Genomic DNA, 27,949 nt, shown 5'->3' on the forward strand with positions numbered 1-27,949 from the left:
CTGTTCTCTCCTTGCTTGTGTAGTGTGTGGGCTGGGGTTGGTGGAGGCTCCTATCTTGGCCGCACTTGGTCTGCACTTGTGCTTGGGGGGCTTTTGTGTCCGGCTTTTGCTTTGCTTTGTGTGTGCGAGTTTTTGCTTTGCTCCGCGGCATTCCTCCCGGGCGGGAGCCGTGAGGCTCGAAGGCGGCAGCGCGGTCCCCCCCCCCCCCCGGGCAAAGAGCGAGCGCGCCGGCGTGAGCTGCGGGTGTGAGGTCTGCGGGGAAGGGGATTCGCCGCGGAGATGCCGGAGTTCCTGGAAGACCCCTCGGTCCTGACGAAGGAGAAGTTGAAGAGTGAGTTGGTCGCCAACAATGTGACGCTCCCGATCGGGGAGCAGCGCAAAGACGTATACGTGCAGCTCTACCTGCAGCACCTCACGGCGCGCAACCGGCCGCCGCTCGCCGCCGGCGCCAACAGCAAAGGGCCCCCGGACTTCTCCAGCGACGAGGAGCGCGAGCCCACCCCGGTCCTCGGCTCCGGGGCCGCCGTCTCAGGCCGCAGCCGGGCCGCAGTCGGCAGGGTAAGGACGCCCGGCCGGGACCACAAAGGCGGGCGGTTGGCGGTTGGCGGTTGTCGCCCCTACCCCCCCGCCCCGCGCGCGCTCGCAGCCCTTCCTCCTTGGCGCCCCCTCGGGCCTCCTCGGCGGCGGGGCTGTCCCCGCGCGGGACCGGGAGGCTGGCCTGTGGGTCTGCGGACGCAGGATTCGGCTCCTTCGCCGCGGGCTTGCAGGCTCTGGAAGGGGAGGCCGCTGGAGGGGAGAGTCGCGAAGTTGGGGCCGCGGACTAGAGGTTGTGTGTCTGGAAGGTGTGAAGTTGGCGTTTGCTCTTCTGTGGCTCGCGGATAGCTCGGTGTTCCTTGACCGTCGGGAGTGGGTATTTCGACGGGGACTTCCGTGCCCGATTCGGAAAGCCTTTTGAGGAGGGTCAGCCTGAAACTGCAGTAGGTTACGTTCGAGCGTTTTCCCGCTTTATTAACTGAAATGACTAGTAATCGAGTCTCAGAGCGCTCCCTGGAGGGCAATTTGTGACATACTAATTTCTAACCAAAATTTGAAATAAAGAAATTCCCGCCTTTTTATGGTTTTGCATATGGAGGGCTTTTTGAACCGTTTGTTTTTCTTGTTTAAGTTTTCCAGCAACAAGCCATCTTTTGGCGGGGCAGTGTTCTGATTTAAAGTGAGCCCTTAAAAATAACATCTTTAAGCGGTTATCCTATACGCTCAAATGTTTGGAAATTGTAGTTACTGAGCTTGGGTTTTTGTTTTGTTTTGTTTTGTTTTTCCTTTTTGGTAAATTTTGGATAAGAAAAGGAAAGATTTCGGAACTCATTTCTTGACATTCTGACGTATCAATGATTGCAATTTGGAATATCTAATCCTAGTTAAATCTCAGATTGGTTCTACCAGATGCGTATTCTGTTTGAGAATAGTTTTTGTTCTTTGGGTTTTTATATGCTGTTTTGTAGGCGTGAACTGCCTACTCAGATTTCAAATCATGACAGACTAGTTAAAACTAGTGATTGGATGTAATATACGTTGCTTTGTAAGACTTTATGGAGTTTAGAGTTGTTGAGTTTTGGTAACTCAAAAGTACTGCGTCTTTGAAAGTTGTGTTGTTAGTTTTTAAGAAATCTATCTGATGTGTTTTTCTGGACTACCAGGTGGAAATGAAAGAAAGATGTAATGTAGATTTAACTGAAAATCTTAGCCTGAGCTTTAGAGAAATTCAAAATCTTAATGTCTTAAGTCAGTGCTTGGCAAATAGGAGTGTCAAATATTTGTGTGTTAAATGAAATACCGACTGCACTTTATTGCTTCTGATGTCTTTGTGGATTTGAAGAAAGCCAATTTACTTCTCCATAATAAAGAGAAGTTTAAGAGATTTCTTAAAATAAAGAGAAAGTAAAGCATATCCGTTATCTGCTTTTTCCCAACCCCTATGGAAAAAATACTCAAACGATTTTAGTAAAGATTTTTGGTGGGAATGAAATCTTTTCCATTTAAATCAGCACACTTAAAAAAAGAGAGTCTTCTGTAGAACCCTATATTGTCTTCTGTGTAAATGTATTATTCTTGAGCCATGGAACTACTTGGTTGTGTTTATAATAGGATTGGTCATTCTTACTTATTTTTATGATTCGTTTTCAAAAGAAACCTCCACCTCGGTTTTGATGTTTTTCCTTCGGAAAATTTTTTAAAGACTATGTCCCAACTAATATAACATTGTATGTTAACTATACTTCAATTTTTAAAAAAAAGTATGTCACAATATACTCTGTGTTCTTGGAGGTGTAAAAATTTCAGTTCAGTTATCCAACATTTTTGAATTCTACCAAGTGCTGGTAACTACTGGAGATTAATTTCTGCAGACCCTGTCCAATACCATAATTATATAATTTGTTGGATTTTTTTGTATGTTAATTGATCGTGTTTGTTACTCACACATTTCATATCAAATTTCCCATGTTATCAAAGTTGGTCAGCACCACGCAAATAAGTTTGGGTGAAAGGAATTAATATTTTAAGAGAATCTATAATGTCCAGTGGCATGTTAAGCCCTTTATATCTCATTTAATGTTTTAATCCGTATTAAGAAGAACTATTTGATAGCCATAGATTCAAGTCTTACCTGCCTTGAATTTTTAAAACTCAAATGCCAGGCTCAATGGTGTCAACAATTTGAAAAAATTAATAGTGGTAGTTGGGCACGGTAGCATCATTTTCTGTTTTAAAGCACATTAAGTAAAAGTGACTTATAATTGAATTTAGGAATATGATAGACTTTGTCAGGCATAGGAAAAATAATCTTGAATTTACAGGAAAAGAGCCTTAGGGCATTTATAATAATCGATAAAATTATTCTCCATGGCACATTACTCTTATGTGTACAATATTTTATGTTGTGGCCATTGTTAGCACCATATGTAAAATAATGTCACATTTCTTAAAGAATATAATCTAGCAGAAAGTCAAATTATGTTTGAGAGTTGTAGATAAGGCAGATTTTTTTAAGTGGTACATTTTTAGCATTTTAAAACAAACATTACTGTGGATTGGCCAAGGACAGAGCATAACCTTCTATTTAAACGTGAGTTTATGAGGAGTATTTTTAATTAAAGGAGAAACTTTCCATTTAGCCATGGCCACGGTCTCTTAGATTCTTTTGGTGTGATATGACAAAAATACTTGCATGTTCAAAATTTGGTTTTGGTTTTCAGTTTTCTTGTTTCTAAGCTTTTATTTAATGCATCTTGATGACACCAGTGTTTTAGGTGTTGAAATTACCTAGATTGTTGACACAAAAATAAACAATCACAAAGTTGGCGATCTGCCTAATCATTCCAAGGTACAAAGCGCAGGTATAGCTATTTGGAATCCAATGGAGCATAGCATTCTTGAATGGTCTGATCTAGCGGATCATGAATTTTTAACAGCAAATATTTAAAGACGTGGAACAGAACAGTAAAAAGTGTGTTAGCGATGGTGAGTTAATCATAAATTGACTGCCATACTCTACAGTAAGGTGTTAAAGTGTAGAGACTTTTCAATCAGAGTGTTCTACAGTAGGGATTAAAATTCCAAGCCTGCCGCTTATTCGTTTATTCGGATGACTTTGAACAATGAACATTGTCTATCAGATGCTCAGTTTTCATCTGGAAAATAAGAATAATCTAGTAACTACTAGTAGCTACTTAATTGAGGATTATTAAAGGTTGCGTTTGTTAAGGTGTCTAGTGCTCAGCAGTTGATACCTATTACAACATGTGATTTCTGAATGTTGTTGTGTTTATTTAGCTCCAGAGCAATACAATGTTACCATAATATTTTTTTCAGAATTGGATGAGGTAAGTTTTGAAAGTGATACAGGCATAAAGTCTGTTCAAATGTTACTGTATTGCTGGAGTTAGCTGTGCAACTTTGGCCTTCAGTTTCCTCTCCTAAAATGGGGTTGTTAGTATCTCTCTCATAGGATTTTTAGGATTCTGTTAGGTTAATACATGTAGGAAGTTATCCAGAACACAACTTGATATATACTAAGTGCTCAGTAGAATCTATTTTATATTAATTATTGTTGTACTTCATCTTGCTACTAGTGGTGGAAATTTAAAAATAAGAGTAGCTGGGGGCGCCTGGCTGGCTCAGTCAGTAGAGCCTGCAACTCAAATCTCAGGGTTGTGAGTTTAAGCCCTACGTTGGTCGTTGGTCGTGGAACCTACTTAAAGTTTTAAAAAGTAATAAAATAAATAATAGTAGCTCATAGGTGATATTATCAAAGAACTGTTGGATTTTAAAGTTGAAAAAGACATTAGAGATCATCTGGTAGTTGGGAAGAAACTGGAGAGCGAACAGTGCCTGGCACATAGTAGGTACCTGGTATTTTTTGACCGAATGAAACTAAGATCCTTTGATTTACTCAGAGGAATGAAACTCTGGATGCAGAAATTGGTACAAGTAATGGTTCCTTCTTCCTGATTGAAACTGCTGGCTTGATAATTATGGTAAGACACTACGTGTCTCCCAGTTTGTATTCCTGTTAAATTTAATATTTCATAAAAATAGCATTACATTTCTGGAACTTTTCTCCCTGCAAATTAAAGATAAAAATCAGGTAACTTGTTATGAATTCCTCCTTTATTTGACTTAAGCTAGTTTATTGGCCTCTTAGATTTCTTTGTACAGCTGTAATCTTTCATTAAGTTTTAAGAAAATATAAGACTGTTGGGTTCCTCTTTGATTTGATAAGCCTTTGTTATTTCTTTTTTTTAATATTATTATTTATTTATTTGAGAGAGAGAGCGGGGATGGGCAGAGGGAGAGCATCTGAAGCAGACAATCTACTGAGCGCGGAGCCAATGCTGGGCTCCATCCCATAACCCTTGAGATCATGACCTGAGCCGAAATCACGAGTCAGACAGACACTTAACCCACTGAGCCACCCAGGCACCCCAAGCCTTTTGTTATTTCTTAATAAGAAATGGGTTTTTAAAAATTAATGACTTATTTCTTCCTCCCTAGATGGCACTTTCATTCATTCACTCAACAAAACATCTGTCAGATACCTACTCTTGTGTCAGGCAGTCTTTTTTTTATTTTAGATGCTTGGGATACAATATGAATATGACAGTGCCTCTTCTTTCTGCTACTATCTTAAATGCTGCATCCAAAACACCTGAGATACACGTTAAAATACAGATTCTCAGGCCCAAGATTAGGACTCAGACTGGGGTAAGACTTTTTAAAATAGGGGTTAACTTTTCCAAAAGTTTTGAAGTTCTGATAACCAGATTTAGGGACGGTTGCTCAAGGAATTAACCATCTGGAGAAGAAAAAGTATGTTTACAAATAGGTGGAATGTGGTGAGTGCCAAAGAAAGAGATTTCTTGAAAACCTCAGGCTGTTGTAAGAAATTAAAATTCTTGGATGTTTTCTTGATAATAAGATTTGAAAATTCTTAGGGTGGGAGGGATTATCTACCAGTAATCTGTACTTGATTGATTTTCTTTTATTTAAAGTATTTATGTTATACAGGGGAGTTTTTCTTCCCAACCTTTTGGAAAATTCAATTAGGTCATTAACACAGGATTTGGTCTATTTGATGAAAAAAGAAGTTTTTTCTCTAAAGAATTCAAGGCTATGCTATATAGAACTCTTAGACTCTTGGTAACTATTTTGACATTACTGTGTAAGTTGCTTAAAGATTTGAGCCTGATCCTTTTTCAGTGCAATATGTGTATTAAAGCCTTCTGAAAGTACCCTCACTAACTTCGATTGCCATTTTTTAGTTATATTAAAGATTTCTCTTGAATTGATGTCATTGTTCTTATTAGCAGTTATCTTTAAAAAACAATTTCTCATAATCTTGCTTTATATAAAATATTTCAAATTTTTATTTGGCTAAAAAATAGAAATTCTAACACATGGCCAAATCATGTCTGATATTTCTTTTTCCCCCCCTCAGAATCATTGAAAGTAAGCAGTCCATACAACTATGGTTTTCACCATTTTGCATAAAATATTTCTAGGATTCAGTATTGACTCATTTGCCTTAAATAGTAATTTGGGCCTAAATTGACTTTGATATTTGTGGCCATTATTTAAACAGCCGTTTTTTTGTTCAGTTCTCTGATGCTTTCTGGGGTTACAGAGGCATTTTGTAAGGCTATCTGCCACATCCCTAGAAAGTACCCATACTTCTGCTCTCTTCTCTTGCTTAGCCTTGGAAGTTTATATAGTTTAGATAGTTTTTCAAGTAAATACTGCCATTGCTTAAGTTATTTTTTTAAAAATTCCTTTGAAATTTCTCTCAAAGCTTGTTCCATGTTCTTTCACCTTTGCTAAGAAAACGGCCACATAGAACTCAGTGTGGTGACAAAGCTGTGTCAAGAGGTGATAGCCATGAAGTGTGACTTCTTTCCTGGGTCAGAAACTGGCCACTAAAGTCACTGTATTCATTTGGGCTTCTTAAATTCTGATATGCTTGTTTAAGGAAGTCATTTTTAAATATAACTAATATCTTTATGGTATAGTCTTAAACTTTCATAGAATAAACTTTTAAGGATTTTTAAAAGAGGTCAGTAGTAAATCGTATTTCTGAATGTCTGGGTGAAAATGTTTAATCCCACTCTGTTTACTCTTGAATTTTTTACGCCATCACCTCTTCTTTAGATAGGCTAGCCAAAACTGACCATTTTAATGGTAATATCTTTAAAATATGAGTTACTTGTTATAAATCTTCAAATAATGAGTTGCTTTTAATTAAATTGCTAAGGCCTAATAAAGCTATAAATCGACGGAGGGTGAGTCTGCATGTTTATTGTATACAGTGTTATATAGTAGGTCAACATTTTTTAACTGGAAATAATAACTGGACTTTGTTAACAGAAAGCCACAAAGAAAACTGATAAACCCAGACTAGAAGATAAAGATGATCTAGATGTAACAGAGCTCACTAATGAAGATCTTCTGGATCAGCTTGTGAAATACGGAGTGAATCCTGGTCCTATTGTGGGTAAGTTGGTAAAATTTCCTTTTCTGTGAGTGCCCCACATTGTTTTCTTGTCTTGTCTAGCAGTTAGAGTTTGGGTTCTAAGGAACAGTGTATCATTAATTATTTATATGACCCGGACACAGTTTCCTTAACTATAAATGAGGAAAATGAGAGAAATGAATTTAGATAATCTCCAAGATTATCTCTGTTGTTGAAATTGTTTCATATGGTGCTCATGTCACAACTACCTCGTGAGACATAGGGATCTTACATGACAATTGAGGAAAATCTGAGGTGACATAGTTGGCCAAATTCATCCAAGTCAGTGAATTGGTGACAGACTTATTAATATAACTCAAGTTAATCAGTTCATAGCACAGTACCCATTTTCAGTTATCATTAAAAGTACCGTTTTTAAAGTCTTGTTTTGATTGGAAATCAAGAATGATCCCTTAACAAACTAAAAGAAGAAAACTTGGTACTAAATACACTGGATTTCCATCATTTGGTTACTGTCGGTGATTTTTGCCTTAATTTTGGAGGGTCTTGACAAGTAACCTCAAGATGAGAAACGTCTGTTTTGGTCTTCTAAGTTATGTAAAATTTTGAACACTGGACAAATCATAAGAGACTTAACCATAGGAAACAAACTGAGGGTTGCTGGAAGAGAGGGGGGGGTGGGGGGATGGGGTAACTGGGTGAGGGGCATTAAGGAGGGCACGTAATATAATGAGCACTGGGTGTTATACGCAACTGATGAATCACTGTTAACTCTACCTCTGAAACTAATAATACACTATATGTTAATTGATTGAATTTAAATAAAATAAAATTTTAAAAAATTTGAACACTGGAGATTTGGGATTTTTTTTTTCCTATAGGTGAAGTTGCAAACAAAAATTTAGAATGTTGTCTTTCATTTTATTTAGCACACTACTTCCAAATAGCTGGTAATAAGCCTATGAATATAATTACCAACACACATTTGATACCCTTTTTAATTTTTCATTTAAAATTCCAAAAGGGAGATGCTGCAAAAATGTATATTATATATCAATATATATTAAGTTACATGTTAGCATACCAGCAGTTCATTTTTTCCCAGCTTTTTTGAGGTATAATTGACAAGTTATATATATTTAGTGTGTATAATTTGATGTTTTTGTATTATATATTGTGATGTGATCACCATGATCAAGCCAATTAATATATCCATCACCTCACAGTTTTATTTTGTGTATGAATGTGTGATGAGAGAGCACTTAAGGTCTACTTTTGCAGATTTCAAGTATATTAACTATAGGCCATTATGTATGTTAGATTTCCAGAACTTACTCATCTTACAGAAATTTTGTACCCTTTGACCAACATCTTCCATTTCCCCCTCCCTAGCTGTTCATCTTACAACTACTTATATAACATTTTGAGATGTGTTGTTTCTAAAAAATGTATATTTATTATCATTTTATTCATCTTATAGGAACCAGGGAGATATACAGCTAGTCTAAAATAGAAAATAAAAGCTATTTTTGGTGGTTTTTTTTTTTTTTTTTTTTTTTTAAGAATTTATTTATTTGACACAGAGAGAGCGAGCGACAGAGGGAACACAAGCAGGGGGAGTGGGAGAGGGAGAAGCAGGCCTTCCGCCGAGCAGGGAGCCCGATACGGGGCTCGATCCCAGGACCCTGGGATCATGACCTGAGCCGAAGGCAGACGCTTAACCAGCTGAGCCACCCAGCCACCCCGAAAATAAAAGCTACTTTTGGCTTTAAATTGTCATTCATGCTGAAATGTGTTAAAAATGTGTTTATAATCCATTTTACTTTGTTATCTAATTGGTATGTAATTTCTGCTTGTGGCACACATTTTCCATAAAAGGTCATTTTAATCACAAAGTAGTTTTATCTAAATGTGATTTAACACCTTAAATTTATACAGATTTTTTTTTTTTTAAGATTGTATTTATTTATTTGAGAGAGAGCACGAGCGGGTAGTACAGGGAGAGGGAGAAGCAGGCTCTCCACTAAGCAGGGAGCCTGATGTGGGGCTCAACCCCAGGACCCCAGGATCATGACCCAAGCCAGAGGCAGACACCCAACCCACTGAGCCACCCAGGTGCCCCCAAAATTTATACAATGTTATATGAAAATCAACTGAAAAAATGATTTATATGAATTTCCTTTTCCCATAACTGAGTGGCTCTTTTTAGGCATATTAAACTCTGAGAGTTGTGGGGTTTTAATCATGGTATTCAGAGGAATACAGTCTGTTTATAAAAATGACTTTTTCTACAAGGGAAATACTAGTACATACTACTGGGAAAAAATATACAAAGTCCAAGACTTTTCAGTCAAAAATACTTGGTCATACATGGCTCTTTAGTAGCTGATCTGTAGTAAGATTTATATCAATCTATGTATTCCACGTTACTAAAAGAAACATTGTTGTAATCATGTATTTAAATCTCAGAAAAACACCTGTTTTAGAAAAGAATCTTTTATATAGTTTTTAAAGCACTTAAATGTAGAAGAGGAAAGAGTGAATATAACATTTTAATGTTGCTAAAGACAATGAGCAGGATCTTAAATAAGACAATACAAATGCTAAAGCAAGTTCTGCCTTAATACAGGAACAACCAGGAAGCTGTATGAGAAAAAACTGTTGAAACTGAGGGAACAGGGAACAGAGTCAAGATCATCTACTCCTCTGCCAACAATTTCTTCATCAGCAGAAAATACAAGACAGAATGGAAGTAATGACTCTGACAGATACAGTGACAACGAAGAAGGTAAAATTTTAAATGATGTTAGTCAAATATATGTAATTTTTTTTCAGACTCATAAGATACAGTAACCATGAAGAAGATAAAATTTTAAATATTACCAAGTTATATGTAATTTTTGTTCATATCATCAGTAATCCTCCAAGTAATTTGATTTAAATACCTTTTGTTGAGAATTATAAGAAACAGAAATGTACAAATGTCTGATTTTTTTTTTTTTGGTCACCTAAAATTGCCAGGTACCTTTATCTTTTTTGCTTCAAATTTCATTTTTCTAAAAGAATAAAGTATTAAAAATAAACATGAAGTTTCCCCACTTACCCTTTCCAAGTATTATTAACACAGAAGCAACCACCATCATTAATTTGGTGCTGATCTTTCCAATCCTTTTTAAATACTTTTTTTTTTTTTTGTGGGCTTGAATTCATGACCCTGAGATCAACACCTGAGCTGAGATAAAGAGTTGGACACTTAACTGACTGAGCCACCCAGGCGCCTCTAAATACTTTTTCATATGCATCTAAAACATAACATTATTTTGAACTTTAAAAAAACTGTATAAATATCATGCCAAATTTTATCACTTGCTTTTCTTTATTCTGTTATCCTTTTGAGACCTTATCCTACTGATAGATTACATGTGTCCAGTTTATTATAATTAATATATAGTGGTAGTATTTATAATATGGCATATATTCTCTGTTTTCTATTGCTATTTAAATTTATAGTTTTTGCTAGGTAATGTGATTTCAAGGCAGCTATGAAGCAAATATTTTGACATATTTTTAGTAGACTATTTTAAGAAAATTTGACCATAATATTTAAGTAGTTTTTGAAACTAGTACATGAAATTAATGACCTTTCTATAATAAGAACAACTTGATATTTATAAAGTTTTAATTCATATGACTTGTTTGTCAGTTTCATGATTATTTAATTTGACCCAAATTGCTTATATCTTCATAAGCACTGCCTGCCAGGGCACAGTGTGTCGAATTGCTTGTTCAGAATATGAAATATAGTCTTTTCCTTCAACAGCACTATGTTAGCAAGGAGGCAAAGAATAAAATCAACTTAAACACAAGTAATGCTTAAACTTCCTGCCTCTTTTGCCTCTACAGGAAAGAAGAAAGAACACAAGAAAGTGAAGTCCACTAGGGATTTTGTTCCTTTTTCTGAACTTCCAACTACTCCCTCTGGTGGATTTTTTCAGGGTATTTCTTTTCCTGAAATCTCCACCCGTCCTCCTTTGGGCAGGACTGAACTACAGGCAGCTAAGAAAGTTCATACTTCTAAGGGAGACCCACCTAGGGAACCTCTTATTGCCACAACCTTGCCTGGCAGGGAACAGTTGCAGAAGTTAGCCTCTGGAGGGAATTTGTTTACTTCCTCCAAGTCTAGCCATGATAGATGTGTAGAGAAAAGTTCTTCGGCATCTTCTCAGCATGAACTCGCTGCCATGTTGGTCTCTGCTGCAGCTTCTCCTTCACTGATTAAAGAAACCACCACTACTTGCTATAAAGATATAGTAGAAAATATTTATCGTGGAGAGAAAAGTGGAATTCAACCATTGTGTACTGAGAGGTCCCGTGTTTCAGATCAGTCAGTTCTCTCCAGTGAAAGGAAAGCACTAGAAGAGTCTGAGAGATCACAAGTAATTTCTCCACCACTTGCTCAGGCAATCAGAGATTATGTCAATTCTTTGTTGGTCCAGGGTGGGGTAGGTAGTTTGCCTGGGACTTCAAACTCTACACCCCCACTGGATGTAGAAAACAGATGGAAGAGAATTGATCGATCTGATTATCAAGACACTGAATCCCTGTCTCCTCCACGAAAATTCCCTAGGCTAAGTGAAAAGTCAGTAGAGGAAAAGGATTCAGGTTCCTTTGTGACATTTCAAAATACACCTGGATCTGAACCGATGTCATCTTTTGCTAAAACTGTTGTCTCTCATTCACTCACTACCTTAGGCATAGAAATGTCTAACCCATCACAACATGAGGAAATAGATGCCCCAGAACTATCTTTTCCTTTCCATGAACGTATTTTAAAGTTAATTGAAGAGGAGTGGCAGCAAATTGACAGGCAACTGCCTTCATTGGCATACAAGTATCCACTTTCCTCCAGAGAGGCAACGCAGATATTATCAGTTCCAAAAGTAGATGATGAAATACTGGAGTTTATTTCTGAAGCCACTCCACCAGTAGGTATTCAGGCAGCTTCCACGGAGTCCTGTGATAAACAGTTAGACTTAGTACTTTGTAGAACATACGAAGCTGCAGCATCAGCATTGCAGATTGCAACTCATACTGCCTTTGTAGTTAGGGCTCTGCAGGCAGACATTAGTCAGGCTGCACAAATTCTTAGCTCAGATCCTAGTCATATGCACCAGGCACTTGGGATTCTGAGCAAAACATATGATGCAGCCTCATTCCTTTGTGAAGCTGCATTTGATGAAGTAAAGATGGCTGCGCATAGTATGGGATCTTCCACTTTAGGTCGCCGCTATCTCTGGCTGAAGGATTGTAAAATTAATCCAGCTTCAAAGAATAAGCTGGTGGTTACTCCCTTTAAAGGTGGAACATTATTTGGAGGAGAAGTATACAAAGTAACTAAAAAGCGTGGAAATAAACGCTAATAAAGTTAAGAATAAAGATACCTATTTGATCTTTGATATGGGGAACTTAGCAGCTTCCCTAAGAATTTCAAGTGCTTTTATGCCAAAATTTTCTTTGAAGATCTTTTTATTTAGTCTCTAGGTTGGGCTATTTTCAAAGTCAAGCTTCTACCCATCAAATTACAATATAAAAGTATTTGCTTACATAGAACTACCTTTTTTTTTCAGTTGCACAGATAGAAAAAGCCTGATACAAACAATTTAAAGATTTCTAGGTCACATTTTTGCCTCATACAGTTCATTCTCTCCTATTAAGATTTTACAATTCTCCAAAACTAAGAAAATGCTAATAACTAGAATGTAAGTGGAGTCTTCACTGATTTAAGTATTACTAAATAATACTAAAAACTAATAACTTTTCACTTTCTGGAACTTGTCTATATTTTTTTTTCTTTTATTCTTTTGTTTGTTTTTTACTTCTGTATTCCTTCGTAATATTCTAGATCAATGAAATTCAAAGTGCCAGTCTACAGACAGTTACTGACACAGATAAGTATGCACCAGAATTTGGATCTAGAGACACTTTTTAGATCAATGACGGTGTTTGTTTTTGTGGCAAAATTTTATTGATAAAACAATGTGCCAGTTTACATTCTGATACAAGTGTCTAATTTCTTCAAGGACTGGTAGCAAACAGTTCATGGACCACACCTTACAAAATACTTCTCTAAACCATATAATTCTGGAATAGCGCATTCTCATTATCACTATAGTTTGTCAGATGAACTAGACACTGGAAAAGTGGGGCTTTTTTTTTTTTTTTTAATACTTTCAAGTTATGTTGTGGTTCATGGATGATTAGGTTTAACCCAAATTCTAAAAAGCAAATTTATTAGTTTTTTAAAAATTCATAAGAAATCATACTATATTCCTTTGTATAAAGCAGTATATTATTCTGTGTTTTCATTTCTGTGATTGTAAGATGAGTCTAACTGTAGAGGCATTTAATAATCAAATTTCTTTGTATTTTTATGGAAAACAGTAGTATTAAGTATCAGCAAAATACAGTCCCTTTGGTACTCCAGGCCATTATTATATTCTTAGTATACATGTCCATCTTTGCAGCTTCCTGGGAGTAATTTTATTTGTTATTTGTCTTCTGGAATGTACATGTATACATGTACCTACTAAGTGCTATGTGACTTTTTTAAAATGTATTACTGTAGAATGCTTCTGCAAATTCAATAAAGTTGTAATTTGAACAGTTTTGTGTGGTCTCCAGAAACCTGTTGTATGTGTGTTTTATTCTTGGAGTTGCAACAAGTTAGGTATTTGTGCATGAACATCCCTTTTCCGTTTCTTCAGTGAAACTTGCTTGAGATTCCAATGGTATAGTTGAAAATATTCTATTTATTGTTGTGTGGTTTTTCTTCTATTAAAGACCAGGTTTTTAGCTGTTGGAATTTAAATTTGAGAGGAATTAATCTATAACCAGATACTTTGTTTAATCAGTTTCTGCTTAATTACTACTGGGTTCTTTACTTTGTGATTTCTCATTCTTAGATTTTGAGTTAATAAAACATAAGGTTTATAATGCTAAGGGTTGTCCCTTAATATATAAATATATCAATATCCATCCATTAATAGACATTTGGGGAGGTGGGGGTGGGGTTGATACTTTAATCCTAAGTAAAATTGAACTGTTTGAACTAACATGGTAAAAATCACTGTTTGGGGGAAAATTGCAAGTAGACTCTGGACTGACTAGTACTAGACTAGATAGTTAGCAAAACCTAACTGTCCTGACTACTTTTTAGCACCAGTGCATCAAGTTCATGAAAAACTAAGCTTTTTAAGAATTGACTCCATTTCTATCTCTGGTAGGAAAGTAATCTAACTTAAATTTATGGTAATAAGTTTTAGTAGTCACAACAGACATTAATTTTGCTATCCTATGATTAATGGCCACAAAAATGTGGGAGTTAACTAAAACTTTTACAAGTTTTTAAAAATCTAGCTCTTCAGGGGTACCTGCCTGACTCAGACGGTAGAGCATGTGACTCTTGGGGTCATGAGTTCAAGCCCCATGTTGGGTGTAGAGATTAAAAAAAACTGGCTCTTCAAATGGTGATAAAAATCAAGGCCAGGAGAATGGAATATTGAAGACTATAAAAAGATATATTTGAGCTGTTTGGCATCATGGTGATATGCTAATTAATATATATGAACTAGCTTCTCTTTAAAGAAATGTTATTTTTATTATGGAGAGGAGGAACTCGAGAAATGACCTGTGAGTGTTATTTTCTGTGAACAGGATTCTTCCTTAACTCCTCAGTTGTACCCAGGTTTTTTTATAATCACATTAAAACAGAAGTGAGGACTTTTATTTTATTTATTTATTTATTTTTTTCCAGAAGTGAGGACTTTTAAATTGTACTAAAGTAGTAACATCACTGCACTTACTTGTTATTAGAGGCTTGATACCATACAGGTGTTTTCAGTCTTAAAATTCCTTATAGCTTTCTTCCATATTTCAAATTTTAATGACTGACCTTTGTTTATATAGTAGTAATGCACTGTATGGACAAAAGAATATTAACAACTATGTGTTTTAATATCCTTTCCCCACATCCAAGTAGTTTTTTGTGAAAAGCCTCCATGGGCAGTTTGAATTCACTTTATGTTTTAGGCTGTTAGTTCCAGAAAAAGGAAAGAATAAATAGGAAGAAGCGGTGATCAGATGAAGGAGTCGGGGAGATAAACAAAAATGGGATAAAATAAGAATGGGAAAGTAAAGTTTTTAAAGACAGAAATTGCAGTTGAACAGTCATGGTCTGTTGAGGTAATAACCAATAGGCAAACTTGTTTTACATAAGAATGTGCCTAAAACCAAGGTTCCAGAGTAATGTTAGGATGACATTATAGTTTATTATGTATTTCAGAGAGTAATGTTTCTCCGATGTTATTTCCAGACTCTAAAATAGAGCTCAAGCTTGAGAAGAGAGAACCACTAAAGGGCAGAGCAAAGACTCCAGTAACACTCAAGCAAAGAAGAGTTGAACACAATCAGGTATCTTTAGTTTTATGATCACTGTGTTCAGGTGTAAGTAATCTGACAACACTAATTTGCTTGTGTCCTAGCCTTTGGTTAAATTCCAGTGTACTCAATGAAGTGTTCATTCCATTGTTCATTAATGGCATTAGAAATCTAAACTTCATGTTTTTTGTCAGTAGTGTAGCCTGTGCTTACTGCAAAAGCAAGTGTTTAATAAATGTCTCATTTGTGTTTGATTCTGTGCAGAGCATGGTTCAAAGTCAGTCATACTGCCTTTTAAGGGAAATATTTTTAAAGATGGAAATAAATGCCTACCTAAGCATAATTTTTTTTTAAAGGACGGGAAGGATTTTATACTTACTAACTTTGCCTAGATTTCTAACTTTGCTTTTACTTTTGCTTGTCTTCTGTGACTTTTCCCTCAACTCCGAAGCTAGTCTGTTCCTAAGACCACACTTTACTTATCTGAGGTGAAAATTTATCTTTTTCATTGTGGATGAGGCAGTATACAATTTTTCAAAAGGAAAATGTAGGAAACTAAGGGAGAACTAATAAGCACAGGTATAAATGAACTAATTTACAGAGAACAAATTATTGACTAATCTAGCATTGATTTGGCTGACCTTTACAAGATGGCTATCCCTGGAGTCATTTTCCTTACCCTTATTTTGTCTAGCTGGAAAGATTTGTCTAGTTGGTTATTTATCTTTTCCATCTTCTCTTTGTCATTTTAAAGTCACACATCCTCAGAGAAGTTCTTGATTTCTTAAGCCATGTCTGTCTTGGTTTGATGTACTTGATAAGTTGAATTTCAGAATTATTTGTTAGAAATAAACTTGGTGATTATGGAGAATGTATAGAGCACTCAGTGAAAGATTTTGTTTAATATAGAACCAAATACTGGAATAAAGATATTATTGCCCTTTTATCTCTATTACTAGGGGAGAACTACAGGGTCATGCTGAAGAATAAGGAAATAATAGAGCAAGAGAAACTAGGAAAATCTGGTGAAGGACAATGAAATAGACAAGTATAGAGAATTTTAGTCTACAGTATGACGGCAGGATGGTATAGTGCCATCAGGAATGCTGGACTGGTCAGATAATGGGTTAAGAGCCGGGATGAAGGATGGTATTAAATAAAGATGGTTTAATTGAGTTGGGGAATCCAAACTGAGGGACAGGGTAAATAGTAGATTTAGGAGATGATGATGGCCTTATACAAAATTTAAAACATCAAGAAAATGGGAGGGAAGAGTTTAATGACCCTTTAGTCACAGAGCCTCATAAGTTTTAAACATTTTACTAGTTTTGTTTCATCTTCACCTCTACCCTCCAGCTTTTTAAATTCCTTTTGGTTTTGTTATCTTGCTTTTTGCTGGAATATTTTAAAGCGAATCTCTGACATCATTTCACACATTAAAGTGTTAGTATTTCAGTATATATCTCTAAAAGATAGGAGCTATTTCATATATACATACATAATAACAGTGCTACTATCACACCTAATAAAATTAATAATTCTTTCATGTCTAATCTGTTTAGATTTCTCCAGTTTCAGAAATACCTCTTTTATAATGATATTACTCAAATCAGGATCCAAACAAGCTACACATACCGTTTGGTATTTTTTTTGTTTTGTTTTTATCTCATAAGCCTATAGCTATCTCCACTGTAAGTTTCCCCTCCATTAATTTGGTGAAGAAGCCAGGTCAGTGCTCTCCAGAATTTCCCAAACTCTGGATTTGGCACATTACTTCTTCAAGTGTCATTTAATCTTATTCTGTAACTCTGTGCTTTCTGTAGACTGGAGTTAGACCTGTAGTAGAACTGGGTAGTAGACCTTTCTGTGATGATGGAAATGTTTTTTATATCTCCTGTCCATTGTGGTAGCCATTAGCCACATGTGGCTATTGAGTACTTAGAATGTGGTTTGTGTGGTAGAGAAACTAAAATTTTAATGTTAAATTTAAATAGCCACATGTGGCTAATAGTTACCATATTGAACAGCATAGATTTAGAGGATTGGTTAGATTCAGGTTCAGTTTCTTTGACACGAATACTTCATAAATGGTGTTCTCGTTTTCATATTGCATCTCAGGAGGCAAATGATGCTAATTCCACATTACCCTTTTCATTTAATGGTTACGACTGCCATTTATGATTATTGCCTAGATCCACTATTTTGTTTGAGGTTGTAAGGTAGTGATTTTTCTCATTCTCTTACTCCATTACATCTATAACCGGAATTCTTTTTAAATAACTTTTCCCTCATGATCTGCGTAGTTATCTTCAAATAAAATTCACACAGGAGAGCCAGCATAATTTGCCAGCTTTCAAATTAAAGCCTAGTCGTTTTGAAAGGTGATCAATAAAATTTTTTTTTAACTAGTAATGGTTTTTATACATTTCATTTATGATCAGTTACACTCATCATTCTTTTTCCTTGTTCAAATTGTGCCATCTTTAGTAATTGGGTTCCTGTGTCATTCTGTGTTAGTTCCTGTGTCATTTTATTGACCCTGTTTGTCTTTGATACTTTCTTGTTTTCTGCCACAGTAAGATGTCCCAGGCTCATGTATATTGCCTGCCTTTTACCAAATCAGCCATTTTTCTGTAGAACCCTAATCCTTTCCATTGAAAATATTTGGGGTGTTAGGTTGTTCATTTCTGCTGGGTTGTCATTGCTTCTAGGCCTTTTTACTAGGTAGAGCTAGGAGTACTTATTTTTTAGAAAGAGAAAATAAATCATGAGTTCATCAAAATTATGAATGCAAACTATCTAACTTCTGGGTGTTCTACCTATCTCTCTTTTATGCTGAGTATCTTGGTTCTTAAAATGTGACTTATGTAGTTATCACTATATAGATGTTTCTAAATAATGACAGTACTCCTGATCATAATGCTGCTAAATGGCAGTTTTGGGGGTTTTTTGCAGTTTTTCTTGTCTTTTGAGCATAAAATCAAAATACTGTGCATAAAATTACTTGAATGAATTTTTTTTCTTTCCTAACTATTTTTTAATTATTGAGAATATGTATATAGTTTTGTTTAGGCAAAATAAGATGGAGTCTGAAATCTGGCTTTTATCTTTGTTCCTTCCATTTATAGGTAGCTGTTTCTATTAAGTTTGGGTTAATATTTTTTTTGAAAACAGTAAGTAAATACATAGATTTATACACTTATTTTTGCTCCCCTCCTTACATACAAGGCAGTGAACTTGCACATTTCTACGTTTCTGGTAATCTAAACATGGAGGTCACTCCATATCAGAATACAGTATAGCCATCTTCCTCATTGCTCTGTACCACTGCATGTCATTGCATTTTATGGATATACTGTATTTTATTCAGCCACTTTCCTTTGGTGGATATTTGGATTATTTTCAGTTATACTGTTTAGGTAATGCAAAGATGAACTGATGAACAGCCTTTTACATGTATCATTTCATATTTTAGCCAATTTATCTTGGGGAAATCTAGAATTGAAATTACTGGGTAATTTTGCTAGATGTTATCAAATCCCCTGCATAAGAGCTGAAGCATTTTGCATTCCCACCAGCAATGTATGAGATAGGACACTGTTTTGAAAAAGTTAATATGAGTTAACCAGATTACTAAATTGATAGTTCTTCGGAGTAAAGTGGCTTTTAATTATACTATTTCTTTTTATAACTTAGTTTTATGTAAACTTTTTGTTTAGAGCTTGTATTTTTACTGAGAGATCTATAGCCTCCTTTAATAGCCCAGCTCCTGCATTCTCTTGTGCCTCAACTGCCTACTGTCTTTTTTGCCTGATAGCTTATTGAAAGGCAATATGAGAAGGTTTCTGTTTCTTTCTCCTGTTGGCTTCCTGATAAATTAAGAGGAGTTGTTGGAGAACATCTTTGTTGAAAGTAGATGACGCTGCAATTAGTATTTGGACACAGAGTATATAGCAATCACATTAACTACTTATTTTACATAGCAATGAATTTCTTTTCAATCAATAATTTTCACTTGTTTATAGTGGACTCTGGTAGAAAAACTACAGAATATCTTTTCTGGTGTGTGAAGAGTTGTCAATTTTCTGTGAAGGTGATTAATTCTGAATTAGATATTAATAGTGAAAGAACTAATAAAACTAGTTGACAGTCCTCAACCAAAGAATTTAATAAACCTGGACAAAAGGAAGTATAAATGATTTATAGTGAAAAGTTTCTTTCCCGCCCCTTCCCAGCTGTTCTCACAGGCAACCAATGTGTTTCTTGTGTTTCCTTCCATAGAAAAAAATAAAAGAATCTTTAAATGGAACTTGACCTTAATGTCAACGATGACTAATAGAAATGTAAACATGTTTTTTTTTTTTTATTAACTATAATAGTTTCAGTAGGTGTTGGTAAAATTTTTGATGAAGAGATTATTTCAGTTCAAAATATAACATGGAAAATCCTGGAATTTGGTAGATAAGGAAGAGCGATATTTCCCCTCACCCCCACCTTCATGGACAAAGATAAAATATCTGGTCTTTATATTTTATCAGTTTTATTAGCCCTTTTAAGAAATATAGGGGCGCCTGGGTGGCTCAGCCGGTTAAGCATCTGCCTTCAGCTCAGGTCATGATCCCAGGGTCCTGGGATCAAGCCCCTCATTGGGCTCCCTGCTTAGTGGGGAGCCTGCTTCCCCCCTTCCTCTCCCTCTGCCACTCCCCCTACTTGTGCTCTATCTCTTGTTGTCATTCTCTCAAATAAAATCTTAAAAAAAAAAAAAAGATGTAGTGTTTTAGGGGCACCTGAGTGGCTCAGTTGGTTGGGTGTCTGTCTGCAGCTCAGGTCATGATACTAGGGTCTTCCTCAGCGGGGAGTCTGCATCTACCTCTCCCTCTGCCCCTCCCCCGCACTTGGACAAGCACGCTCGCGCACTTTCTCTCTCTCAAATAAAATCTTTTTTAAAAAAAGAAATGAAGTTTTTAATTCTTCGAAGAGTTTTAAAATACTTAGTATACACTGATAATACCAGATAGACTCCTCAAACCAGAATATTTTTAAAATACTGCTTCTAATTTACTGGCACTGAGCAACAATTGACTATGAAAGAGGAAGCAGAATTGAAAGTAATTATAGGAAAATACTTGACTTTGAGATGCATCACAGTTCAGTTACAATATCTTAAACCATGTGTTCTCAACACTGGCTGCATATTAGAATCCCCTCAGGAGTTGTAAAAATTAACTATGCCCAAGGCCCTTCTAGAAGAGATTCTGACTTAATTGGACCAAGGTAGGGTTGGGGGCATTTGATACTTCTCAGAAGCACCCCAGTTGATATTGTGCTGCCAGGATTGAGAACCTCAGGTTAAAACTATTGTTCCTTTCTATTCAAATAATCAGGAATTTAACTATTAATGAGCATTTATCATATTTTATGTAACTTAACAGATTTGACTGACCTTAAATTTGCATTCAGCAAATATTTCCTAACTGATAGCAGGAAAAGGAACCCAGAGTTTCCAATTGCGAGTTAAAGAGAAACTCTTATAATGTTAATCCCAAATATAGATAGATATGAAATTAGTTATGAGACTATGTTTGTACCTTGTGGGATTCTGGTAGTAATGTTTCCAGTGAAATAAACATTCTTATTGGATAAGCGCTCTTGTCCCAGGATAAGAGTAAAATACATCTGTCTTTAAAATTAATAGGCACTCACTTGAATACAAAAACAACAGTTATTTAGATAAATTATTAGCTTGAAAGCAGAAGTGACAATATAAGCACACTCTAGTATAATACTAATCACTGATGGATGTTCTCTGGTTAATTTATCTGGTAATAGTAGCTTCAAAGTTGAATAACTTGCTTCTTGGAATGCAGAATCTCAGGCCCTACCCCAGAGCTGCTGAATCATAATCTGCACTTTAACAAAAGCTCCAGGTGATTGATATGCATATTGTAGTTTGAGAAGTACTAGTCTAGTGGTTTTCAAACTATTATGTAAGGACTACTGAATTATTTTTTAAATGAAGAAAAATCAGTTGCCTTTTCAGGGAGACAGAAATCTGAGACTGGAAGATACCAGTGACCCATCACTATTGGTATCTTTCTGTAGTGAGGAGTGGGTAAGCATTGGGTTTGGCATTGACGTTATAGGCTTGCCAGTTTGTGAAAGAGGTGACCACCAGGTTTTTGTTGCTCAATATTAATATCTGTTTCTAAGAAAAAGTTTGACACCTGGGAACTTTTAAGTTCAGATAGCTGCGTGTAGATTATAATTTAAACTGAAGCTATTTAAATAATCCTAACTACTTGAAAAAGATAACATTTAATTTGTGCTAACAATTACAAAATTTTATTTTGTTTTTAAAGGAAACTGCCTTGTTATAATAAATGACTTTCTTATAAGTCATGATCAGCCTGCTTTTTGTTTAGAAAGCCAAAGAGATGCAGTTGTGATACGAGAGCCAAATAGCAAACAGCAAGTCACAGAAGGAGCTGGTGATAAATTATGTGCTTTTTTTCTTCTTGCTTTTATTACAATTTGTGAGCTCCTGTGTATTTTACCATAGTTTAAGTGTTTTCCGATGCCTACATATTGGTTCAGTCAATACATTTAGAAATACTTTGAGGGCACGGCATTGTTTGTAAATGCTGGCATTTGGAGATTTTTCATGACTTCTCAGTGTGCTAGCTAATGGCCATCATTAAGGTGTTTGATATTAGAATATGACTTTTTTAATGTGTCGATGCTTGAATAGAGCTATTCTCAAGCTGGAATAACTGAGACTGAATGGACAAGTGGATCTTCAAAAGGCGGACCTCTGCAGGCATTAACTAGGGAATCCACAAGAGGGTCAAGAAGAACTCCAAGGAAAAGGGTGATGCAAGGCTTATTGCTTAGAATTGGGTTTTCAGATTGGTAGGGTTTTAGTGATTATTTTATATTTATTGTTTTTGTTTTGTTTTCAAACTAACAGGTGGAAACTTCAGAACATTTTCGTATAGATGGTGCAATAATTTCAGAGAGTACTCCCATAGCTGAAACTATAATGGCTTCAAGCAACGAAACCTTAGTAAATATGTTTCATAAACTATACAAGTGGTATTCTTTGTAAATTACCCTTTAATTAGAATTGGGGAGGTGGTAAATTTTGGCAAATCTCAAACTTGTGTTTTAAACAATTATATTTTAAACTCATTTTCCCCATATAATTCTGAATTTTAGAATTTTTCAGTATAGCCAAGTTATATATATATATAAATTTGTACAAGAATCCTACCTCTAAGTATTATAAGGAAACTTTTTTGCTAAAATATTTAGAGTGCTAAGGCTTCACGTGAGAAGTACTGAATATGTTCATTTCTAGGTTCTTTTGCCTAAATTTTTATTAAGGGAAGTTTTCAAATATTACAGAAATAGAGTATCTTTTTTTCTTTTTACATGTCTTTGCTATGTTTGGATAATTCTGAGTCTGAATAATTTGAATCTTGGCAGGTTGTCAATAGGGTGACTGGAAATTTCAAGCATGCAGCTCCTATTCTGCCAATCACTGAATTCTCAGACATACCCAGAAGAGCACCAAAGAAACCATTGACAAGAGCTGAAGTAAATGCATAAAATTTAGATCGATGCTATCATTGATCTTTTAAAGAGGAAATTTTTTGTATTTGTTTTTTGCAGTGGGAGGGAGCAGAGCTTTCTTAACTGGGTGGGGTGTGTTTGTGTGTGTGTGTGTGTGTGTGTGTGTGTGTATAATTTTAAAGATATACTTTTATTAGTGACAATCAAAAGTAATATAGTATGATATGCTAATACTATCTGCTTGCTACTGTGTGCCTCTTAAGTTCCACTTTTCAAGGGAGTATTCATTTGTGTGCTGCTTCTAATATGTTCTCTTTGTTATTGATGTGGGTTGAAAGTGTTACTGGGCTGTTGGGAAGGCTGTACTGTCTTTCACCGAAAGGTCAAATAATGGGACTTTAATGGGACTTTGTATGATGCTTGAATTGATTAACTCCTGTATAATTAAGCTTTAAAGTACTAACTGCATGATACATTTAATGAATTTTCACCAAAGGTGGTTTTGATCTGGGCATAACAATAAACAGCAAAACAATCAGGTTGTTTAAAAAATCATTTTATGGTTTTTTTAAGTTAGGAAGATTGAATTGACTCTGTAGTTAAAAGATACACTAAAATGTGTTAAAGATCTATGTTAATTTGATATCTTCCACATTTCATCATTTATTTTATCACAAAATTCTCAACAGAAGAAACAGTGTGCTCTTAATATTAATGAAAAGCATGGGAAAATCCAGTGGGGGAACTTAATGCTGCCATATTAGCTGTGCTGAATTTTAGTTTTGTGGGTTTTTGTTTTTTTTTTAACTTGCTTGAATGTGTGGCAATCCCCCATTACCACATTAACGTATCTCCATATTGAAGAAATTTGAAGAGAGCTTTGGAAGTATATGGGTACTTAGGTAATGAATTCAGGAAGGGCAGTGGTAAAAGCTGGGGCAGACTTGAATGCACTCTGTTCTCTGAAAGCTTTTTTTAAAAAAAAAATAAAAATAAAACAAATAAATTATGTTTTAATTACACATTTATACTAAATGTTAACTTGTGGTTGTTTGTTTCTTATTAGGTGGGAGAAAAAACAGAGGAAAGAAGAATAGAAAGGGATATTCTTAAGGAAATGTTTCCCTTTGAAGCATCTACACCAACAGGAATTAGGTATTCAGATACATTAAAACAAGAATTAGTGTATTCTACTAGTGTGTTTTTACTTATTTACTTATTCTCACTTTTATTAAGGTGTAATTGACCCATAAAAGTTGTATATATTTAGGATGTATAACATGATTATTTAATATGCATATATAGGAATTTTAATTTTTAATTCTTCACACGGTTATTGTACCTGTGTTCTCAGAATTAAACTGTTCTTTTGAGAGCAGTTTAATTCTTCTAAGTCACTAGTTCATATTCTTAAAAGTTGAGTCAGATTCAAAGTTAACTTTGATAAACTGAAGTATAATAAATAATTTGCTTACCATCTAATTCTTTTCTCTAAACAAAAACATAATAAAAAGGAAATACTTGTTTTCCCTGAAGGTTTCCCTTTTCTAATCGAAAAGACTGTTTAGATAAGAGCTGACTTGTTTCCTGACTGAAAGAATCACAACCAAACTACCTTATTTTTTTCCCTCTATCTCCTAAATATACTGGCCCTGAAAAGAAGACAAGTTTAGTGAATATTTATCAGTGTTCTGAATATTATTTTCTAATAGAATGAGCATCCAACATTTTAAATGAAAAATGTATAGAGATTTTAAATAGGCTATTTACATGTGACAGTTTTCTACTATTATCTCAAGGAATGTGTTTGAAATTAAGAGTGGTAATGACATTTTATATTTTATATTATATATCAAAATCATGACTTTTATCTAAATTTATTTTTTTCTTCCTGTTTTCACTCCCAACAGTGCTAGTTGCCGCAGACCAATCAAAGGGGCTGCAGGCCGGCCGTTAGAACTCCGTGATTTCAGGATGGAGGAATCTTTTTCATCTAAATATATTCCTAAGTATGTTCCCTTGGCAGATGTCAAGTCAGAAAAGACAAAAAAGGGACGCTCTATTCCCACGTGGATAAAAATTTTGCTGTTTGTTGTTGTGGCCATTTTTTTGTTTTTGGTCTATCAAGCTATGGAAACCAACCAAGGAAATCCGTTCACTCAGTTTTTTTCTAATGACTCTGAAAAATCCATCTGAATGATATCTCTTTTGGCACACTCAGTTTGATCTCCTATTTTTTCTAATAACTGTATAAACATTTGTGTACACTTGTTGACTCGAGAACTAAAAATAATGTGATTTCACCTCAATAAATGTAGTATTCCATTGAAAAGCAAACAGGATATATAAATGGACTTCATTTAAATGTTTTGGACTTTGGACTAGTAGGAGATCACTTCGTGCCATATGAATAATCTTTTTTAGCTCTGGAACTTTTTTGTAGGCTTTATTTTTTTAATGTGGACATCTTATTTCACTTTTGAGAAAAATGTATATTGTTTTTGTGTATTTGGGAAACAAGAAGGGCAAAACATGGTAGTATAATGTGAAGCTACACATCAAATACTTTGAATTCTTACAGAAAAGATTTTAAGAATTATTCTCTGCTGTATAAAAACTTTAGAGATATGTGAAACATGAAATTTGGTAAGGAAAAAGGTAACTTGGGTTGTACTTTTTGTAACTGCCACAGGTTTGATGTGTTTATGGAGGAACATACAGCAATAATCTCTTCTGTAACTTTTATTAATAGTAATGTTATTGTAGTCCTGTTGTACTCACTTTTTAAAAGATTTCTAGTATCATGAATGTCCTACTTCAGTAAGACCCATTTAAATGCTGTTGATATTTTAGCAGGGATCTTTAGTGCAGCATATACATGTTTTAGAGAATTGTTAGCTGGCTGTACATGTTTTTAGAAACTGTTTAGCTAGCTATAAGGCTGTAATTGGAAACTTGTACTTTTTATTTACAGCAAAACATTTATTCTGTCAATCCAATTTGCTACCAAAATATTTTTTAGATAAATAAGTGTGTGTCTGTTTAGAAGTTAGAAACTTTAAACACTGGTCTGAGGTTCCATTTGGATTCATTTTTGCATTGTCTTCTGTTACCAAAAACAAAATTTGCCAGGTTTTTTTTTTTTTGCCCTACATTTTCCAACAGAATTTGATTTAAAAGTACAAAAAGTGTTTACTTTAAAATTACATAGTAAACTTTTCTTAGATACAAAGTAGTTAATACATAAATTTATAAACTCTGAATATGGAGTGGGCATTATGATTTTTGTATACTCTTGAAATGGTTAACTTATCTTTGTGGTTGATTTATCTTATTTTTTAGTTAAAACTTACCTCATGTATAACTTGGTTAAGTAAAGTAGTAGGTAATTGAAATTTTAGTAGAATCAAGTAAAACAAATTTAAACTTATTCATTTGAATTTCAACTTTACAGTCATTGACCATAAAGCACACTAAAAATATAAGTTATTTTAAATATCATCTAAAATAAAAAGATACTTTTTAAAAAGCAAAAATCTTAATATGTATATTTAGACCAGCACACAATTTTGATTTCATTAGCTGTATTCTGATGTTTAGCTTTGAAATATTTTGTAGACTTTTTTCACTTACTTTGCAATTGATCAGAAACTTTTGTAGGTCTGGTCCCATGGGGGAGTGGGAAACTTACTCCTAGATCAGAAATGCTTGCCTCTCTGAGTAAAAGTGTTTCTTTGAGATGAGCCACAGAGGGGGCACATTTTACTCTTTCTGCAGTACAGTAATAGCAGTCTACTTTTTCCTTGTTTCTAAACTTTGCTTCCTATATAGTTTTCAGTCTTTTCTTTTTGATTAGAAATTGTGAGAAGCTGCATTTAATGTTTTAAAATATGGGAAAATAAATTGAACTTATATGTATGTAAGATCAATTTTTCTAATAGAAAGGTATGGTCCAAAATAGTAAAAGAAGGACCAGGTAAAACATGTAGTCTTTTTTTTTTTTTTCTTTTAATGTGTACTTGGTCTTTTGTCTGTGTCTGTTTTATTCCACTAGAATAAATGTGTCCTTGATGTAAATGCAAAGCATTTCTTCCTGATTAAATTGTAGATGTAGACTTTACAATATAATTCAATAATAAAAATGTAATTAACCTCTAGTTTTGTCATTGTAATAAATGCTTTTCAGATAGCACAAACTATAAAATACCTGATAACGTTTCTTAGGTGATTTTTATGGATAGTTGAGCTTTAGTTCTCATTTCAGTCTACTCCTTTATGTTTTGCTTCTAATCATTTCATGATCAGCTCCTTATTTGTTCATGGATAAGCAGTATATGGCCATTATACTCACAATCTTAGAGGGAAGCTTTCAAAGGCACCTCTCCCACTCTCCAATACAGTAATATAGTACAATATAATATACTTTTTTCAGTCTCCCTTTCCTTTTTTTCTCCCATTTGTACTGTGTTAGTATTTATCTCTGACACTCATTGTTAATTAGTCTTGGGGTGATATTAAGCAAAGATGTTGCCAAGGTATATTATTATGGGGCTGTGTTCATATAAGATGAAAGTGCTTTTCTCTCTCCATCATTCATGTGTTCCCCAAAGGTGAGTTTATTTAAATTAGTGATTCTTAAAGTAATATATATCCTTTAATTAATTAGAAAGCATATAGCATCAAAGACTTACCATGCTTATTGCATGCTTCCCATGTGCTAGATACTGCTTCATACCCTTGCCATGTATTGACTTACTTAATCCTTGTGATAATCCTATGAAGTAGGTATTTTCTTACTGTCTCATTACAAATGAGGAAATTAATGCTCAGAGGGGTTAAGAAACTTATTCCCACAGCTGGGAAATGATGGGTCTGGTTACATATGTATGATATGGCTGAAGGGACATGAAAGACCAA

The 27,949-nt window shown here is 34.9% G+C and overlaps 1 protein-coding gene across 5 annotated transcripts; it reads left to right on the forward strand.

Annotated features, from left to right (window-relative positions):
- TMPO (thymopoietin) lies at positions 1–27,189 on the forward strand. Of its 5 annotated transcripts, XM_036086041.2 has the most exons (9): positions 13–558; positions 6,919–7,045; positions 9,654–9,812; positions 15,396–15,493; positions 22,209–22,328; positions 22,428–22,523; positions 22,946–23,056; positions 24,099–24,187; positions 24,943–27,189. In XM_036086041.2, exons 1-9 carry the CDS (start codon positions 280–282, stop codon positions 25,226–25,228), a joined length of 1,365 nt encoding a protein of 454 aa, XP_035941934.1. In that variant the 5' UTR covers positions 13–279; the 3' UTR covers positions 25,229–27,189. The 5 variants fall into 5 exon arrangements, with proteins under 5 accessions (XP_035941933.1, XP_035941934.1, XP_077932571.1 ...); XM_078076445.1 differs by lacking the exon at positions 22,209–22,328; XM_036086042.2 differs by lacking the exons at positions 22,209–22,328; positions 22,428–22,523 and having other exon boundaries at positions 14–558.
- Positions 27,190–27,949: the final 760 nt, after the last annotated feature.

This window comes from Halichoerus grypus, chromosome 6 (genome assembly GCF_964656455.1).
Source record: "Halichoerus grypus chromosome 6, mHalGry1.hap1.1, whole genome shotgun sequence".
NCBI classification, from domain to species: Eukaryota; Metazoa; Chordata; class Mammalia; order Carnivora; family Phocidae; genus Halichoerus; species Halichoerus grypus.